This window comes from Vombatus ursinus, unplaced genomic scaffold (assembly GCF_900497805.2).
Source record: "Vombatus ursinus unplaced genomic scaffold, bare-nosed wombat genome assembly UNPS02003292.1, whole genome shotgun sequence".
Taxonomy (NCBI): domain Eukaryota; kingdom Metazoa; phylum Chordata; class Mammalia; order Diprotodontia; family Vombatidae; genus Vombatus; species Vombatus ursinus.
Window position 1 is genome coordinate 1276471 of NW_020943070.1, and position 20517 is coordinate 1296987.

General features: G+C 37.2%; 1 protein-coding gene across 1 annotated transcript in view; it reads left to right on the top strand.

Moving 5' to 3' along the window:
• The first annotated feature begins 349 nt into the window (after positions 1-349).
• MRTFA (myocardin related transcription factor A) overlaps positions 350-20517 on the top strand; it is a 185627-nt gene continuing 165459 nt past the window's right edge. Inside the window, exon 1 of the mRNA XM_027872617.1 lies at positions 350-394. Coding sequence (XP_027728418.1) covers positions 365-394 — 30 coding nt within the window. The 5' untranslated portion in view covers positions 350-364. The remainder of the gene's footprint in view (positions 395-20517) is intronic.

A 20517-nucleotide genomic window follows, 5' to 3' on the forward strand; every position in this document is an offset into this window, starting at 1 on the left:
TATAGTCTTGCTGAGGGAAGTAGCTCTTGTGATTATGTTGGTAAGAAATTGCTATAAACTCTCAAGATCTAATATCTTAACATTTGAAGTCTGTTTTTCAGAATCTGCTTTTGTTCTTTATGTCTGCCATGATTGCAGACTCTGTTCTTTTGCCTTCCCCTTTCCCTTTTAAAAAAGTTTTTACTGATATTTTCTGTTTCTTACATTACCATGGTATCCCATGTGTCACTCCTCCTCTCCCTCCTTGAGAATCATCTCATATGACAAATAGTATTTTTTTTTAGAGAGAGGGAAACCCCACCCCAAGCAAATCAGCACAGCTGATCGATGTATTGACAAAGTCCAGAAACATGTGCTATATATAATGCCTGTGGACCAGCTACTTCATGAAAGGGTAGGTTGGGGATGTCTTCTCATATGTCTGTATTTGAATCCCTTTTGATCTTTATAATTTTGTTACATTTACCTTTGATTTTTTTTACTGTATCATTTCTTCCAGTTACATTGTTGTAGTTACTGTGTATATTGTTTTCTTAGCTCTGCTGACTTCACTGCATAAATTCATATAGATCTTTCCATTCTTCTCTGTATTTATCACAAATATAATTTTTTATAGTACCATAATAATTCTATTACATTCAGTTATCACAATTTATTCAGCCATTTCCCAGTTGATGGGCATCTACTTTCTTTCCAATTCTTAGCTAACACAAAAAATGCCGCTTTAAGTAGTTTAGAACATACGGGAACTTTTTTCTTATTGATGTCTTCCTTGGGGAATAAGACTGGTAATAGACTCTCTGGTTAGAAGGGTATAGACATTTTAGCCATTTTATTTACATACTTCTAAATTGCTTTCCAGAAGGCTATACCATTTCACAGATCTACCAATAATGTAGTAGTATGTCTACCTTTTTTACAACACCTCCAACATTGATTTTGATTATTACCATTTTTTGTTATTTTTGCCATTTGTCAGAGTGTGGGGTAAAACGTCAGGGCTGTTTTGATTTGCATTTCTTTTATTATTAGTGATTTGGAGCATTTTTTTTTTGTGGTTGTGAACTTTTTACATTTCTTCTTTCAAGAACTATTTGTTCGTATCCTTTGACCATTTATCTACTGGGGAATGGCTATTAGTCTTATATATATTTAATATATGTTTATATATCTTGGATACTAAACCCTATCAGAGAAATTCAATCTAAAGATTTTTTTTTTTCCATTCAAACACTTCCCTTTTTATCCTAGGTGTATTAGTGTTGTCTGTGCAGAAGCTTTTCAATTTTGAGCAAAGTTATCATTTTATCTTTTGCAATTGTATCTTTTGTAATTTTAATATATATCTCTTAGCTATAGCTGTGAGAGGTATATAACCTGTTTCTCTTCTAATTTTTAAAAATAATGACCTTTAATATTAAGGTTATATATGCATTTAGAATGTATTGTGGAGTGTAGTGTAAAGTGTTGGTCTAAGCCTAATTTCTGCCAACTGCTTTCCAGTTTTCCCAGCAGTTTTTATCAAATAGTGAATTTCCCCCTAGGTAGTTTATATTAAACATTTTATCAAACACTGGGTTTTAAGGTCTGTTGTTTCTTAGGTTTCCCTTGTCTAGTTTCTGTTAGTCTGTTTCTCTATTCTTTAACCAATACCAGATTTTGTTTTGCATTGTTTTGTTTTTTGGTAAGAAATGATGAGAAGGTTGATTTTAGAAAAATATGGAAAGACTTGCATCAAATAATGCAGAGTGAAATGAGCAGAAACAAGAAAATGTATACAGTAAGCATATTATTTGAAGAGTAACCATGAATGACTTAGCCATTCTGAATAATGTGAACATTCAAATTAACCGTAAAGGACTTAGGAAAGAAAATGCTCTCTACTTCCAGACAAAGAACTGATACATGGAAATATGCATTGTGTGATTTGCATACATATTTATATCAAATGTTGACCTTTTCTAATGCAGAATTCGGAGGGAGAAAGGGAGACAACTTGGAACTCAAAATGTAACCAAAAATAAATAAAATAAATGTAAGATAAATTTTTCAAAAGGGTTTGATGAGTGCTGCATTATAATATAGTTTGAGGTCTGGAAGTGCTATTGCACCTTTGTCCTTAGTTTTCATCATTTCTTTTGATCTAGACCTTTTGTTTTTCCGAAGGAATTTTGTTATTATTTTATCAAGCTGTGTAAAGTATAACCTTGATGATTTGATTGGTATAGCATTTAAGGTGTAACTTAGTTTAGGTAGTATTGTCATTTTTATTATATTGGCAAAGCCTACCCATGAGCACTGAATATTCCTCCAGCTATTTAAGTTGTTCTTTATTTCTTTAAAGAACACTTTGTTATTGATTCTATTCAGGTCCTTTGTCTGCTTTCAGAAATGGGTTCCCAGATATTTTATGCATTTTTTAGTTGTTTGAAATGAGATTTCCTTTTCTATCATTGGTTTTTGTGTTTTGTTATTTGTATATAGAAATGTTTTTGCTTTTGAAGATTTATCTTGTAGCCTGCTGCTTTACTGAAGCTATTAATTTTCTCAGAAACTTTGCTGATTCCTTGGAGTTTTCCTATTAACCATCATCAGTAAACAGTGATCGTTTTTATCTCCTCTTTACCTATATTTATTCCTTTTGTTCTTTTAGCTTATTGCTTTTGCTAGCATTTTCAGAGCTATATCAAATAACAATGGGGAGAGTGAGCATCCTTGCTTCACTCCCATATTTATTGGAAAAAGGTTCTAGAGTATTCCCACTGCATATAGTTTTAGAGACATTTTTGGCGAGATTTTTTTTTAAAAGGTCCCTGTATGCCTATACTTTGTAGAATGTTTAGCATAAAACAATGTTGTATTTTTGTCAAAGTCTTTCTGCATCTATTGAGATAATCATGTCATTTTGGATAATATGATTATGTTGATTATTTTCCTAATATTGAAACATCCTTGTATCCCTGGTAGAAATCCCATTTGACCATAATGAATGATTTCTTGGATAAATTGCTGTAGTCTTTTTGATAAGATTTTTGTTTAAAATTTTCATGTATCATTAATGATGTTGGCCTGTGGTTTTCATTCCATGTTTTATCTTTACCTGGTTTAGGTATTATGACTATATTTGTGTCGTAAAAGGATTCTGGTGCCATTTCACAGCTTTCAGAAATGACAAATGCTGGAGGGGATGAGGGAAAATAGGTGCCCTAATCAACTTTTGGGGAAATTGTGAACTGGTCCGAACGTCAGTTTGGAAATATATCTAAAGAGCTGTAATACTGTGCATACCCTGCAATACCTTTACTAGGTCTTAACCCAAAGAGATCAAAAGAAAAAGGAAAAGGACGTATATTTATAGCAGCTCTTTTTGTGGTGTCAAGGAATTGGAAATTGCTTGCAAGTGGGTGAACAAGTTGTGGCATATGATTGTGATGGAATACTATTGTGCCCTAACAAATAATGAGGGGGTGGTTTCAGAAACATGGTAAGACCTATATGAACTGATGCAAAGTAAAGTGAGCAGAACCAGGAGAATATTGCATGGTAACAGCAATATTGTATGATGATCCACCCTGAAAGACTTCACTACTCTGTTCAATGCAATGATCCAAGACAATTCCAGAGGACTTGATGAAAAAATGTTATCTACCTCCAGAGAAAGAATTGATGAACTCTGAGTGCAAATTGAAATACAATTTTCTCTTCCTTGATATGGCTGATAGGGAAATGTTTTGTATGATTTCACATGTATAATTGATATCATTTGCTTGCCTTCTTAGTGGGTGAGGAAGAGGCAGGAAGTAGGGAGAGAGTTTGCAGCTCAAAATTTAAAAAGAAAAGAATGTTATAAACAAAACAGTGCATTTCTTGGGGCGGGGGGAAGGATTTAGGATTCTCTCACCTTGCTTTTTACACATTCTGTGACCCCTTGGGTGGGTTATTTTACACCATTAGATCACTCCTATAAGAAAATACTATTCTGCTAGCTCCAGGTATAGACTTTACATCTCTTTGTTTGGAGAAGGTTATGTGCTCATTGCTTCCCTTGAGAGAACTCAGAGTTTTGGTTCTTGAATAACTTTTTTCTTCTTACTATTGCTAGAACGAGACCACATGGTCAGAAGAGCAAATACCTCTATAGAGAGATGAGCTCATTAATGATTTTGAGTCCAGTGATATAACCTAGTGACTTTAAAATAAATGTTTATTTGTTCATTTAACATTCATTTAACAAATGTACTGAATACCTATTGTCTGGAATTGAAGGTATATAGAATAGTATTTGTGTTTAATGTTCTCAGCCTCTTTGGACTGCTGGCTTTTGTGAACTCTGGGCAGTTTTAAGTGTGGTTACCTACCAACACTGAAATAAAAGTCCGTCTTTCCTTTGGCTGTTAGGCATTTTTGCTGATAGCCTTTGTTTGCCAGGCTGCTTCAGCCAGGCGTTGTCTGTTTGTCTTGCTTTCAGACAAGTATATTCTTGATTATCTGTCTTTCCCATCTCTCTTTTGCTCATTCATACCTTCCATCTGATAAAGTGTCTCACTTATTACTCAGTGGCCCTGTCGTACCATGGACATACATACATTCAGACTCATAATGTTTGATTTTGCCTAGGGCAGTAACCTCTTAGACCTTTCTTCTGTAATGCTAGCCTTCACTTTCTTCTCTGTGTGAAACTCGATGGGGATGTAGTCTCACACTTTTAATTTAGGACATTGTGGAGCCGGTCTGTTGTTGATCTGTTTTTCTTCTAACAGTCAGTTTGTTATGTACCACTTGTTTTAGAATAGGGCCATGGTGATTGGATAACTAAGGAAAAAAGATATGCCACACATTACTTCTAACCCAGAACATCTCATTTCTTAGTACTTTGCAGATGCCTAAAAAGCTGTGGCATTTTGATGGCTTAGTGTAATCAGTTGGTGCCCCTGTTTTACAGAAACAAGGTGATCAGCTGATCTTACCAGTTTCATAGAATCATAATCTCAGGAGTTTGAAGTGATTCTGGAGGTTATTTAATCCAACTCTTAACTGAAGCTTGAGTCTCATCTGCCATATTTCTAGAAAGTGAGAGTCTAGTTTCTATTTGAATGCCTCCAGGGATTGCATTTGGGGCAACTCTTTCTCTTTTTATCTAACTGAAATCTTCCCTGTGACTTTCTAGGTCTGCTCTCTGGGCTAAGAGTGAGACTGATCACTCATCCACAGGAGAATGCTTCACTGAAGAAAGTGGTCAGGTTTTCCTGACTTAGTCTTTTATCCAGATTAAACTTTCCTGGTTTCTTTAAATGATCTTCGTGTGGCTGTGTTTGGCATTCCTTCACCATCTTGGTCACTCTTTGGATGTTCTTCACCTTAACAGTTTCTCTTTCAAAAACTAGGACCCCTAGAACTTCACCTGTACTCGATCCATGCAGCCAGTTCAGGTTCCGTCAGTCACACCATTATGGATTTCATTCTGAGCATCCTAGTAATGTTAAGCAATGCGTGATTACTTCTCTTTGATTTTGCACCAAAGTCTGGTTCCTGTATTCTGCTGTTTAAATCCACTGAATTTTAGTCTCGAGTCTCCTGTTGAGGTCAGATTATGAAGGACTTAGATGGCAGCATTCAAAGTTGGAATGGATGTTAGAGATCATCCCATCTTATGCCCCAGCCCCATTTTACAGGTGAAGAAACAGAGGTCTGGACAGGTTGGGTGACTTGAGAATGAGAGCAGAGGCAGGGTCTGAACCCAGGTTGTCTGCCTCCATTTCGAGCGCCCTTTCCATTACAGTGTGAGTATGCTTCCATTTTATCTCAGAAGTGTTTGTGGTGACCCGGGGAAGTGAATTTTGGTCTGGGTGTCTTAGAAATGCTATATTGAACCATGGGAAGCTAATTGACATATGTTTTCCAGAAGTTATGACAGTTTTGGTTTACATACTCTGGCCAGAGCAGAAGATGGAAAATAGTGGTAAGGCAGATGGCTGGCTGGGATGTGAAGCATGTTCTGATCCGAAGCTGGGCTGTATGTTGTGGCCAGGTGAGCTTGTACTCAGTTACTCACCGATCAAAACGGCTAAGCCCCGGGGCTGGCATTCCAGAGTGGAGTGGAGTAAATTAATTATAGGAATAACAGGAAATAGTGATATTTGCCAGTTACATAATACAGTGGCCTCCTCCTGCACCATAAGGAATCACAGATATGAAGAATTTAAAGAAACGTAGTGAGACCTCGATCCAGTTACACAGACAGCACAAGGAATATTTGGAACGCTTTCCACTTATACAGAAATGAAGACAACTTGAAGTGGCGACAAAACTCTCCTAACGTTGGAAGACACTGAAAGCGTGTGCTCATTCTTTCTCTGAACAAGCTGAAGACTATTGGAGCGTGAGGGGGCTCGTGCTTCTATCTCTTGCCACACTTGTTTGCTCTTTCACTTGGGAATCTGCTGGAGTGTTACATGAATTGTCAAGATGAAACTTATTCACTAAAAAAGTTGTGTTTTGAAAATATGTGTCTGTGGTATTTTGTAACATTTCAAAAATGGGGGCACCTAGGTAGCATTATGAATAGAGCACTGGCACTGCAGTCAGGAGGACCTGAGTTCAAATCCAGCCTCAGATACTTAACACTTACTAGCTGTGTGACCCTGGGCAAGTCACTGAACCCCAATTGCTCACAAAAAAACCCTCCAAAAAATGTCAAAAATGCAAGCACTAGTCTTTTTTTTTTTGGCAGTTGGGGTTCAGTGACTTGTCCAGGGTCACACAGCTAGTAAGTATCAAGTGTTTTCATCTGAGGCCGGATTTGAACTCAGGTCCTCCTGACTTCAGGGCCAGTGCTCTATCCACTGTGCCACCTAGCTGCCCCCAAGCACTAATCTTTTGACCAGAAAATCTGAGTTCAAATCCTGGCTTTGCTGTTTAGTTGTGTGACTTAGGACACATTGTTTAACCTCTCAGGGTAGTCTTTGACTAGACGATCTTGAAGTTCCTTCTTAGCGCTAACATTCTTTATGTTTCAGTACACAAATCACCTCAGAATGATTGACCTAGGTCCATCCCAGTGAGAAGGCCTGGTCTTATACATGTTTATCTGAACCTTTTTTTTTTTTTGAGGGGGGAAGCTGGGAGTTCCAGAGAGTTTCAAGAGATTTAATAATGATCTCTGTGCTTTTGGGGGGGGCATCACCATAGTGGTCCCTCAATGGCTATAACTATACTTTGATTCTTCCCAGAACATTTTATGGACTTCCTTTTAGCTTTCTCTGTTTTTCTTTAACAATGGTGCATGCAGACTTTCCCAGGCAGTCAGCATCTGTAAGAGGAGAAGCCTGTAGCAGTGAGCCTGCCCATGATGCCTGCCCAGAACCGGTGATGGAGAGTGTGTGTGGGGGAGAACAATGCAAGGATTTGGCACTGTTGGGAAGCAGTGACTCGAGAGGCCGGCGAGACTTGGACACTGATTGGAGGAGCAAACCCCACTTTTTCTTCTTGTTTGGGCATTCTCCAGGGCAGTATGATAAATAGCATGAATTGTGTAGGTCTCTGAGGGTTGGCTTAGTGCAAGTGTCTTGAGAAGCCTTGAGTCCTTAATGAACCCTGGCCAGGGCAGTACTTCAAGCTTCGAGAGCTGCATGGGTTTCTGTGGGAACATAGAGACCTAATGGACAGGGGAAGGGAGAAACTTTCTTGATTGTCTTTGGGCCTGGGTACAAGTCTTTTTTGTTAAAGAAAACCGCTTCAGTATTTGATGCTTCTAAAACAGGAGCGTTTGTAAGAGGCTGGTATGGATGTTGTTTAGGACAGTGCAAGCCAGCACTAGCATCAGCTTTTTTTTTTTCCTCCTTTTTTGGTGAGGCAGTTGGGGTTAAGTGACTTACCCAGGGTCACACAGCTGGTAAGTATCATGTGTCTGAGGCTGGGTTTGAACTCCGGTCCTCCTGACTCCAAGGTTGGAGCTCTATCCATTGCGCCACCTAGGTGCCCCTTAGCTTCAGCTTTTAAAAGGCCAGCGATCACCCTTTGATGTTCTACCAGGACAGAGTGAGAAGCGAGAGGTCTCCAAGGCATCCGTAGGCCCGTGATTGGGGGAGAGGCCCTCCGACCCAGGAGTTACATGTAGAATAATCCTCAAAATAATTATACAGAACGTGGGCATTTAAAGTGCTGTGCGCATGGTGTCAGCACTCTGGGAGTGTAGATAAGCAGACATTTCCTGTGCGCTTTGGGGGAACTGCTCTGTGGTTAGCTTGTATAGCCTGAAAGAACATCTCTCGGGTTGTGCTGGCTGTACTTTCCGTCTGCTTCAGAGCCTTTATTTGCCTTGCAGTGCTCCAACAAGATCCTTCCCTGTGTATGGGATGTCCTGACCAGTCCCCACACAATGTTGGAGCAGGCTTTAAAGGGGCAGAAAAGATCATCACTGAACTTGTCAGGGTTTTTCTTTGTGAGTCGGACCGTGGGGTGTGGTTCCCACCTTGGTTCTCATGTTCAAAAAATTAAAACTGGTCTTGAGTCTGTTATCCTAGTTCTAGCACTGTCTTCTTGTCCCTCTGAGGATTTGGAAAGACCAGTGAAAATCATGTTAAAGTAAGTTAACATTTTTCCAAAAATTAAACTTTATTTTTCTAATTAGCAAATTTTCACTTTCCTTGCTACTCCTCCCCACCTTGAAAAAGAAAGAAAAACAAAACTCCTTAAAAACATATATACTCAGGCAAAACACTTTTCTTCATTGGTCATGTTTCCCCTATCCCTCCTCCAAAAAAAAATTCTCGTTCTGCATTGTGAGTCCTGTCAGGCGAGTAGTATTTTTCACTACGAGTCTTCTGGAATCATGGCTGATCATTACTCCACTCAGAATTCCTAAGTCTATTAAAGTTGTTTGTCTTTACAACATGGTTGTCACTGTATAAGTTATTTTCCTGGTTCTGCTTACTTTCTCTGCATTGGTCCATACAGACTTCATTGAAGCCATCCCCTTCCTTATGTGGTATAGCACAATAGTATTCCATCATGTTTATGTACCATAACTTGTTTAGCCGTTCTCCAGTTGAAGGGAACTTGGAGAATGTCCTTGTATCACTTAACCATACAACCTCCTAATCAGTCAATTCTGGTGGTTCCCTATTGTCTCTTGAGATCAAATGTAAAATCCTCTTAAAGCTTTTTATAACCTGGCCTATTTCTGCTTTCTAGCCAATCCATCGACACTGTTATCCTTGCTGTTCCTCACGACGCTCCATGCCTTGATGCTGAGTGTTTTCGCTGTCTGTCCCCCATGCTGGGAGTGTTCTTCCTCTTCATTTTGGCCTCTTGGCTTCCCTGGCTTCTTCCTTAAAATCTTAGCTAAAGTCTTACAAGAGGCAAGAAGCCTCTGAGTCCCAGTTAATCTTAGTACCTTCCTTTGGAAACCATCCCCAGTTTATCCTATGTACATAGTTGTTTGTATGTTGCCTACTTCATCAGATTGTGACCTTGTTGAGAGGAGGGATAGTTTTTCGCCTCTCTTTTCATCTCCAGCACTTAGCACAGTGTTTGGCACATAATAGGCCCTTAATAAATGATAGTTGGTTGATTAGTGACTGCTGAATTATGTATGAGTCTGATTGTGTCTCCTAGTATTTGAATATTTTCTTTCTGACTGCTTGTGGTATTTTTTTTTCTTTCTCTTAGAAATTCTTGATTTTGACTATAATGTTCCTGGGAGTTTTTGTTTTGGGGTTTCTTTTAGTAGATAACTGACAGATTCTTCCATTTTCTGCTTTCCCCTCTAGTTTTAAGAGATCTAGGTAGTTTTCTTTAAAGATTTATTGAAATATGATTACTAAGCTGTTTTTTGGTCATGGCTTTTAGGTACTTCAGTTATTTTTCCTTGATCTGTTTTTCCCCTTAAACTAAGATTACCTTATTTTTTTCTTCTATTTTTTTTTCAGTGTTTTATCTTTGTTTTAATATTTCTTCTTTATTCATGGAGTCATTGGTTTCTATTTAGTCCATTCTAATTTTCAGAGAGTTTATTGCTTGGGCATGGTTTTGCACCTCTTGGTGCCAAGTTGTTAGTTCCTTTTCCAGTTCTTTGCTCCATAACTCATTTTTTTTTAATTCAATTTTATTTTATTTTCAGTTCCAAATTCTTTCCTTCCCTTATTGAGAAGGCAAGAAATACAAAACTCATTACACATATGAAGTCATGCAAAACAAATTTCTGCATTAGCCATGTTCCCCAAAAAAGCGAAAGAAAGAACAAGGTATGCTTCATTTTGTACTCTAAACCCATTATTTCTCTATCTGGAGGTTGATGGCATTTTTCATCATAAGTCCTTTGTAACTGTGGTGGATTATTGTGTTGATCAGATCTATTAATTCTTTCACAGTTGCTTATCTTTACAATATTGTTACTGTGTAAATTGTTCTCACCTCACTTTGCATCAGTTCATATAAGTCTTCTCAGGTTTTTCTGAATCCATTCGCTTCATCATTTCTTACAGCACACTAGTATTCCATTACATTCATATGCCAGCTGTTCCCCATTTGATGGACATCCCCTCAATTTCCAGTTCTTTACTACCACATAAAGAGCTGCTATAAATATTTTTGTGCATATGGGTTCCTTTCTTTTTCCTTTGATGTTTTGGGGTATAGACGTAATGGCAGTGTTGCTGGGTCAAAGGGTATGTACAGTTTAATAGCTTTTTTGGCATAGTTCTAAACTGAAAATGCTTTCTGGACCAGCAGTACCTTAGTGTCCCTATATTTCCACATCACTTCCTGCAATTGTCATTTTCCTTTTCTGTTGTGGTAACTCAGAGTTGTTTTAATTTTCATTTCTTTAATTATTAGAGATTTAGAGCATTTTTTCCGTATGCCTATTGGTAGCTTTGGTTTCTTCCTCTGAAAACTGCCTGTTTTCAGGCAGTGTTTTAAATAAATGGTCCTTTGACTTATTTATCAGTTGTAGAATAGCTCTTATTCTTACAAATTTGGCTTAGTTCTCTATATAGTTGAGAAATGAGACCTTCATCAGAGAAACTTGCTGCGAAGATTTCTCCCCCAGTTTCTTGCTTTACTTCTAATTTTAATTGTATTGGTTTTTGCAAGAAACCTTTAAATTTTATATAATCAAAATTGTCCATTTTACCTCCTGTGACCCTTTCTAATGCTTGTTTGGTCATGAACTCTTCCCCTATCCGTAGATCTGATAGATAAATTCTGTCATGCTCCACTAATTTGCTTAAGTTATCTTACTTTTATTTCTAAATCATGTACCCATTTTGAACTTATCTTAATACGTGTATGAGATGTTGGTCTGTGCCTAGTTTCTGCCAGACTGCTTTTCAGTTTTCTTGGCAGGTTTTTTTTTTTTTTTTCCCATGTAGTGAGTTGTTGCCCCAGTAGGTGGGATCTGTGAATTTCCCAAACTACTAGGCTACTGAGCTCATTTGCTTCTTTATATTGTTTGCTTAATTTTTCTATTGATCAACCACCCTATTTCTTAACTATTACCAAATTGTTTTGTTGATTATAGCTTTGTAGTAGAGTTTGAGATTTGTTACTTAATTTTTTAAAATTGGTACTTCTTGACTTTGTCTTCTTCCAGATGAATTTTGTTACTATTTTTTCTAGTTCTTTAAAGTAATTTTTTGATAGTTTGATATTTCACTGAATAAATAAATTAATTGAGGTTTGTCATTTTTATTATATTGGCTTAGCCTGTTCATGAACAGTTAATATTTGTCTTTATTTGTGTGAGGAGTGTTTTGTAATTTTGTTCATCTAGTTCCTGTGTGTGTCTTGGCATGTAGATTCCCAAGTATTTTATACTGTCTAGTTATTTTAAATGGAATTTCTCTCTTTCTGCTATTTTTTTTTTTGGTAGTATATAAATATGGTGATGATTTATTTAGGCTTTATATCCTGAAACTTTGCTCAAGTTAATTTTTTTTATTAATTTTTTAATTGACTCAGCAGTTCTCTAGGTAAACTACAGAAAGTGATAGCTTTGTTTCCTTATTGCCTATGCTTATTCCTTCAATTTTCCTCTTTTTTTTATTACTATTGCTAGCATTTCTAGTACAATAGTGAATAATAATGGTGATTGTGGGCATCCTTTCTTCACCCCTGGTCTTATTGTAAAGGCTTCTAGTTTATTAATATTACAGATAACGCTTGCTCTTGGTTTTAGATGCTACTAATCATTTTAAGAAAAACACCATTTAGTCTTATGCTTCTAGTATTTTTTTTTAACAGAAATTGGTGTTACATTTTATCAAAAGCATCAATTGAAATAATCGAATGACTTTTTTTTTTTTTTGTTTTGTTACTGACATGAGCAATTATGCTTTTGGTTTTCCTAATACTGAATCAATCCTGTATTCCTGGTCATGGCTTTCATGTAGTCCAGTGATTTTTTAAATGATCTCTCCTTGATCTGTATTCCAGGTTAGTTGTTTTTTCTATATTTCATAATTTTTTCTATTTTTCAGTCTTTTGACTTTATTATTTCTTGACGTATCATGAAGTCATTAGCTTTCACTTGTCCAATTCAGATTTTTAAGGATTTATTTTCTTCAGTGAAGTTTTGTACCTCATTTTACCAAGCTATGAATTCTCTTTTCATAATTTTCTTTCTTTTTAAAAAATATTTATTTATTTATTTTTAGTTTTCAGCATTTTTTCCCACAAGATTTTGATATCCAAATTTTCTTCCTATCCCTCCCCTCACCCCAAAACGGCCTACATTCTGATTCCCCCTTCACCTTATCTGTTCTCCCTTCTGTTACCAACCCCTGACCCCCATCCCGTTCCCCTTCTATTTTCCTGTAGGGTAAGATAGATTTCAATATCCTTTTGCCTCTGTATCTTATTCCCCAATTGCATGCAGAAACAATTTCTAACATTTGTTTCTAAATTCTCTCCCCTCCTCCCTCCGCACCCACCTCATTGAGAAGGCAGTCAATTCGACATAGGCTATACACGTGCAGTCATGCAAAACACTTCCATAATAGTCATGTTGTGAAAGACTAACTATATTTCCCTCCCTCATATCCTAGCCCCCATTTATTCTCTTTTTCCTTTGTCTCTGTCCCTCCTCAAAAGTGTTTGCTTCTGATTACCCCCTCCCCAAATTTGACCTACCTTCTATCACCCCTCCATCTCTTGTCCCCTTCCCCCCTACTTTCCTGTAGGGTAAGATAAATTTCCATATCCAATTGGGTGTGTATGTTATTCCCTCCTTAAGCCAAATTTGATGAGCGTAAAGTTCACTCATTCCTTCTCACCTTCCCCTTCTTCCCCTCCATTGTAAAAGCTTTTTCTTGCCTCTTTTATGTGAGATCATTTACCCCATTCTACCTCTCCCTTTCTCCTTCTCCCAGTACATTCTTCTCTCTCCCCTTAATCTGCTTTTTTAGATATCATTCCTTCTATTCAACTCCCCCTATGCCCTCTGTCTATATATATTCCCTCCAACTACTCTAATAATGAGAAAGGTCTCATGAGTTACAAATATAATCTTTTCATGTAAGAATATAAATAGTTCAACTTTAAGAAGTCCCTTATGATTTCTCTTTCCTGTTTACCTTTTCATGGTTCTCTTGAGTCTTAAGTTTGAAAGTTAGTTTTTCTGTTTAGCTCTGGCTTCTCAAGAATGCATTAGATTCCTCTGTATCATTGAGTGTCAGTTTTTCCCCTCATTGATTACACTCAGTTTTGCTGGGTAGGTGATTCTTGGTTTTAATACTAGCTCCTTTGACCTCCAGAATATCATATTCTAAGCCCTCTGATCCCTTAATGTAGAAGCTGCTAGATCTTCTGTTATCCTGGTTGTGTTTCCACAATATTGAATTGTTTCTTTCTGGCTGCTTGCAATATTTTCTCCTTGACCTGGGATCTCTGGAATTTGGCTATAATATTCCTGGGAGTTTTCTTTTAGGGTCTCTTTCAGGAGGTGATCAGTGGATTCTTTCTATTTCTATTTTACCCCCTGGCTCTAGAATATCAGGGCAGTTTTTCCTTGATAATTTCTTGAAAGATGATGTATAGGCTCTTTTTTTCATTATGGCTTTCAGATAGTCCAATAATTTTTAAGTTATCTGTCCTGGGTCTATTTTCCAAGTCAATTTTTTTTCCAATGGGATATTTCATATTTGTTTTTTCATTCTTTTGGTTTTGTTTAATAATTTCTTGATTTCTCATAGTTATTAGCTTCCATTTGCTCCACTTTAATTTTTAAGGAATTATTTTCCTCAGTGAGCTTTTGGACCTCCTTTTCAATTTGGCCGATTCTGCTTTTTAAGGCGTTCTTCTCCTCATTGGCTTTTTGGATCTCTTTTGCCGTTTGGGTTAGGCTATTTTTTAAGGTGTTATTTTCTTCAGTATTTTTTTGGGTCTCCCTTAGCAAGCTGTTGACTTGTTTTCCATGATTTTCTTGCATCAGTCTCATTTCTCTTCCCAGTTTTTCCTCTACTTCTCTTACTTGATTTTCAAAATCCTTTTTGAGCTCTTCTATGGCCTGAGACCAATTCATGTTTTTATTGGGGGCTTTGGCTTTGTTGTCTTCTTCTAGTTGTATGTTTTGGTCTTCCTTGTCACCAAAGTAAGATTCTGTAGTCTGACTTTTTTCCTCTGTTTGCTCATCTTCCCGGCCAATTGCTTGATTTTTAAACTCTTTGTTAAGGTAGGGCTCTGCTTCCAGTGTGGAGAACATACTGTCCCAAGTGTTAGGGGTTTTGTGCAGCTGTGTTCAAGAGATACTTCTAGGGACCTGTAAGTTTTCAGTTCTTTCAAGGTGGTATGATCGAAAGAGAGGTGTTTATTCCTCTTTGGTTTGTGAGTGACCACAAGCACTCTTTTCTGCCCTGGAAATGAGAGGAGTGTTCCCTCTCTACTGCTGCTACAAGCTCTGCTATGCCAGTGCTCCTCCTCACCCCAGGACTGCCACCTAGGACTGGGACCCAGATCCAAGCATGGGCAAAGCAAAAGAATTCTGCCTCAGCACCAGCAAAGAGATCCCTGCAATCCCCCTCTGATCAGCTGCTCAATCCCAGAAGCAGTTGCTGTCACTGTGGCTGCACCAGGACTGGGGCTCAACTGTACTCCTCTCTCACCAAGGTCTGACAGACCTTTCTTACTGACCTTCTAAGTTGTCTTTGGCATTTGTGGGTTGAGAAGTCTGGAGACTGTCACAGTTCCCCTTGATTCAGTTTCCTGAGACCTACTCTGGGTTTGCTGGACCCTCTTCTGTGCTGGCATGGTTCATGCTGAACTACGCTCCTCTCCTAGCCTGGCACAACAGACCTTTCCCATTGACCATCCAGGTTGTGTTGGGCTGGAAATTTGTTTCATTCTGCCTTTTTGTGGGTTCTGCTGCTCTAGAATTTGTTTAGAGTCATTTTTACAAGTATTTGGAGGGGTTTGGGGAGAGCTCAAGGGAGTTCCTGCTTTTACTCTGCCATCTTGGCTCCGCCCCCCCATAATTTTCTTGTATAGCTCATTTCTCTTCCCAGTTTTCCTCAATTACTCTTATTAGATTTAGAAAAAAAAATTTTCCCTCTTTTAAAAATCATTTTTAATGCTTTTAGGAAATAGTGATGACCTTTCCCCTCATTTCTACACTATAAAGACAGTGATTAATGACCATGTATGTAATTACGTGACTAAGCTTTTAAGTACTTAAAGTGAATTCTGGTGAAGAATAATTTGTAAACTAAAGGAGCTAAGACTGTTCCTAGATGATTAGCAGGAAGGGAGGAGGGAGGTCTTTAAGGTTTATTCAAGTTTGCAAATAGTTCATTCTTCCAGTGGGTCTCATGTAGATTGTATTTTGTAAATTATAAGGCCAATAGTAGAGAATGAACATGTGAGGGGATTAGGTACTTGAACTGTTGCAGCATTGTGATTAAATGGAAGGAAGTGATCTAGGCCACATTCCTCTAGCTTATTGAGTAAGACTGATTTAATGAATTTCTCTCCAGAAGCAGCCTGAAAAATCTTAGACAGTCACGGGCATTTAATTTTCTGTTGTGTGTCATTATACTATAGTTTGTTTAGGATTAAAATCATATTTGTATTAGTTTAAAAAAAAAAAAGCAAAAACAAATATCGGGTCACTGCAACCAGTGATGAAGAAATTCATTTTGTATCTATAGAGGAAAAAGTTCCATGAGTAAACAAGGAATAGTTAAGAGAAAACAAAATAGGGAAGATTGTCACAAAATGGACAGTTTTGGTTTTATTAAGTTTAAAAGTTTTTGCAAAAACAAATCTAATGTAAAATTTAAAAGGAAATCAGGTAACTTGGGGAAAAAAAAGTCTTTGCATCAAATGTTCCTGGTAAAAATATTATTTCCAAGATATGTGAGGAACTGATTGAAATTTGTAAGACTAAGAGCCATTTCGCAGTATTGAGAAATGGTTAAAGGATATTAACAGGCAGTTTGCAAAGGAAATAAATCCAAAGTATAAATGTCATGAAACAAAATGCTCTAAATGACTAATAATTAGAGAAAAGCAAATTAAAGCAACTCTTAGGTTCCACCTCATGCTATCACATTGGCAAAGATGATGAAAGAGGAGAAGGACTAATATTGGGGGGACTGTGGAAAAAACAGGTACACCAAGTGCACTGTTGATTGAGCTGTGGATTGGTCCAGCCATATTCTAGAAGGCAGTTGGAACTATAAAGTAACCCAGAAAGTTAACAACTTTCATATGCTTTGACTCAGCTAACCTATCTATCCTGCCACCTTAAAGAAAGAGCAAAGTGATCTCTATGTATAAAAATATTGGTAGTGGTGCAGTGGACAGAGCATTGGCCCAGGAGTCAGGAAGACTGTCATCTTCCCAAACTCAAATCTGGCCTCAGACACTAGCTGCGTGACCTTGGGCAAATTACTTAACCCTGTTGTCTCAGTTTCCTTATCTGTAAAATCAACTGGAGAAAGCCATGGCAAACCACTCCAGGATCTTTGCCAAGGAGACCCCAAATGCGGTCATGAGGAATGAGACGGGACTGAAAAACAACTTAACGACAACAAACAAATTGAGATATGTGACTGTAATCAGACGTTATTGTGCCAGGAGGAATGATGAAACGGACATTTCGGGAGAAACTGGGAAGACCTCTATGAACTAATATAGAAGGAAGTGAGCAGAATGAGAACAGCTTGTACAATGCTGACCTTACAGAGAAAGAGGACTTTGGAAGGCTCCAGACCTCTGATTAATGCAGTGAGAAACAGAAGGAGAATGAAACTCTGCATTCCCTTACTGCCAGAGAGGTGATGAACTTAAAATGTGAATAATTTGTTTAGCCATCTTTTGAGGGATATTTTCCTTCCCTTCCCCTTTCTTTTTCCCTATTTTTAATTTTGCTTAATGGCGAAAGACAGTAGGAAGGACAGATTTTAAAAAACCAAACCTTGCCTCTTGAAAAATTAAAATAATAAACTATTAAAAAAACCCTGACAGCTTAAAAAATAAAACATATTTTTAAAAGAACCAGATTACATCATTTTCCCTCCCTTTCCTTACCTGTATGTGATGACTTGTTAAGCATGTGTTTGCTAGTGGTGATGATTCATCACAGACACATGAGGAAAGGGAGAGAAAATGGCATAGATGGATTCTTTAGAATTTCTTTTTCTTTTTTAAGTTGTATATTTTTAAAAATAGTTTATTTTCTTTTTTTTTTGTTTTTTTGAAAATAGTTTATTTTCTGATGCAATATGGTATTTGTTCTGAGTTTTATTTCACATTTTTATTGAAACTTATTTATCTGACTTCTAGGCTGATATCTTGTTATGACAAATGCAAATAAATGTTCATGACTGTTAAAATATTTTCTTGGTGATATTTGAGTATTTAGAGATATTAGTTTTTTAAGATCAGTATTGGTGCTTTTTTTTTTTAAACAAGTTTCAGTGGCTTCAGGTTTCATTATAAGCCTATCCTTAAATAAGGTAGAATCATTGTATATTGTGATCTTCCTAGAAGTGACACTTTTGTTCTAAGATAGGATATAAAACATAGGGAAGATAGTGAGATGCGGTGAAAACAATGCTGGTTTCAAGGATCTGAGCTTGAATCCCATTGAATCCAATTTTCTGTCTCTGAGACCTAGAGCAAATCACTTCAATTCACTGAGACTTGGTTTCCTCATTTAAAATGAAAAGATCAGGGTGGGGACCTTTTGGTTCTGTAAAATTTGGATTCAGTCAAAAGGCGGCACTTAAGGATGTAGAAGGCCTCAAGGCCTCAGGTTCCCCACCCCTGCACTAGGTTCTTAACCTTGGGGTCTATAGATTTATTAAAATATTTTTTTTGATAAATGTTTTTCAATAATTTGTTTCCTTTGTGAGCCTATTTTTTTTTTTATTTTATATGTTTAAAAAATGTTATTCTGAGAAGGGTTCTATCACCTTCTCCAGATTGCCTGCCAGACTGAATTCTGAATTCCCAAAAGAGGAATCCTTCAACTAGATGGTCACCAAGATCCCTCCTAGCTCTAGCTGTTATATTGGCTGATGCTGGGGAGTGGTAAAACACTAAGCACATTAGCACATTGTTAGGTTGCTTTGTAATTATTAGTAGTAGTGACGTTAGTATACATTTGTTAATTTATTAGTTTAAACTCTCAGAAGAAGTGGTGCTTTTGGAGAGCTAGGGCAATATAATTTTTTCAGAGCCCAGAAAAGATGTGTGGGAATAACTAACGTTTATTGTTTCAGTGGCTAATGTGACGAAAACAAAGTTCAGAGAAATGGCCTAAGGTCTACATGCCTTTACATGACTTATACATTCCTGTATGTACTTCTGAGTAACAGATTTGGCCCTGCAGTCTGTCTCTTGGCAATGTCATAAATTTATTTTCTGTCAGTCTTGGAGGGGAGGAAAAGAGCTTTTATTTTCTGTGGTAGGGAATGTTTTAAGCCTAGCCTAAACCAGTTTCATTTATCCCCAGAAATTGTTGATTATGAATCTCCTAGGTTGCATTTTCAAGTTTGAACCTCTTCTTCCACCAGTCCCACAAAACATAGCATAATGTTTTTCTCAAACTAGAGTTTTTTTTTTAAAGGCTACTGAGCTGGGATTTTAAAGGTCATATTGATTGTTTGATGGCATAAGTAGTCTATTAAAATTATTTAAAGTAAATTTTGATATTTTTTGTTTTTAATCATCTAAATTCCTTTCCTGCATTTTCCCTCAAATCTTCTTCCTGAGAGCCATCCCATAGAACAAAGAATTTTTTTCAAAAGAAAAAGATGAAAAGAATAAAAATCAGTAGAGATAGTGAATACATAGATAAAATCTGGAAATATCTGCAGTGTTCCACATACATAGATTTCTCCCTCCTCCCCACCTCTACAGAGGAGTGAGAGAGATCTTCTGTATGTTTTTTGGGGCCATACTTGTTCTTTGTAATTTTTTATTATTCATTTTCAGTGGGGAAATGCCTGTTCTTTCCATTTACATTGTTCTGAGTCATTTTGTATATTGTTTTCCTGGCTCTGTTTACTTCACTTTGTATCAATTCATATAAATCTTTCCATGCTTTTCTGTAGTAATTCTTTCTTATAGCGTAGTACTATTTCATTGTATCCATACATCACAATTGGTTTAGCCATTCCCTATCCAGTGGGCACGCATGTTGTTTCTAGTTCTGTACTACACAGCAAGTACTGGTGTTTGTCAGGCCTTTGTTTTTACATTGAGCTCTTTGGGGTATATGCTTCGTGGAATTTCTGGGCCAAAGGTATGCCATATTAATCACTTATTTGCGTAATTCCAAATTTCTTTTTAAAATGGGTGTCCTGACTCACAGGCTCTCCAACAATGCATCAGTGTGCCTGTCTTTCTGCAGCTGTTTCAGCAGATGGCTCAATAGATAAAGCACTAGGCCTGGTGTCAGGAAGACCTGAGTTCAAATCTGGTCTCAGACGCTTAGCTGTGTGACCCTGGGTAAGTCACGTAATACCTGTTTGCCTCAGCTTCCTCATCTGTTAAATGGGGGTGATAATAGCACCTACTCTCCCCATGTGGTGAAGATCAAATGAGATAATAATTGTAAAGTGCTTAGCACAGTGTCTGGCACATAGTAGGTGCCATATAAATGTTAGCTGCTGAGTGTGAGTTGAAATCTTAGGGTTGTTTTGATTTGCATTTATTCCATAATTAGTGACTTGGAGCATACTTTATATGGTTGTTAATAATCTGCAACTCTTCTTTTGAGAACTGTTAATATCCTTTGGCCATTTATTTATTAGGGAATGGCTTTTCGTTGCATATATTTCTATTACTTATCTTTGTATCTTGGATAACAAATCATTATCAGAGAAATTTGATAGGAAGATTTTTTTCCCCCCCTGTTTGACCAGTGACCTCTTAATGGCCAAATCCATCGACTTTTTCTTGTGTTTCATATTTCTTATCGCACTGCAACAATTTGACGTTGTTGACTGTCTCTCTAGATACTCTCTCTTTGGCTTTTGTGGTAGTTCCACTCTTTACTCTCTTAACTGCCTA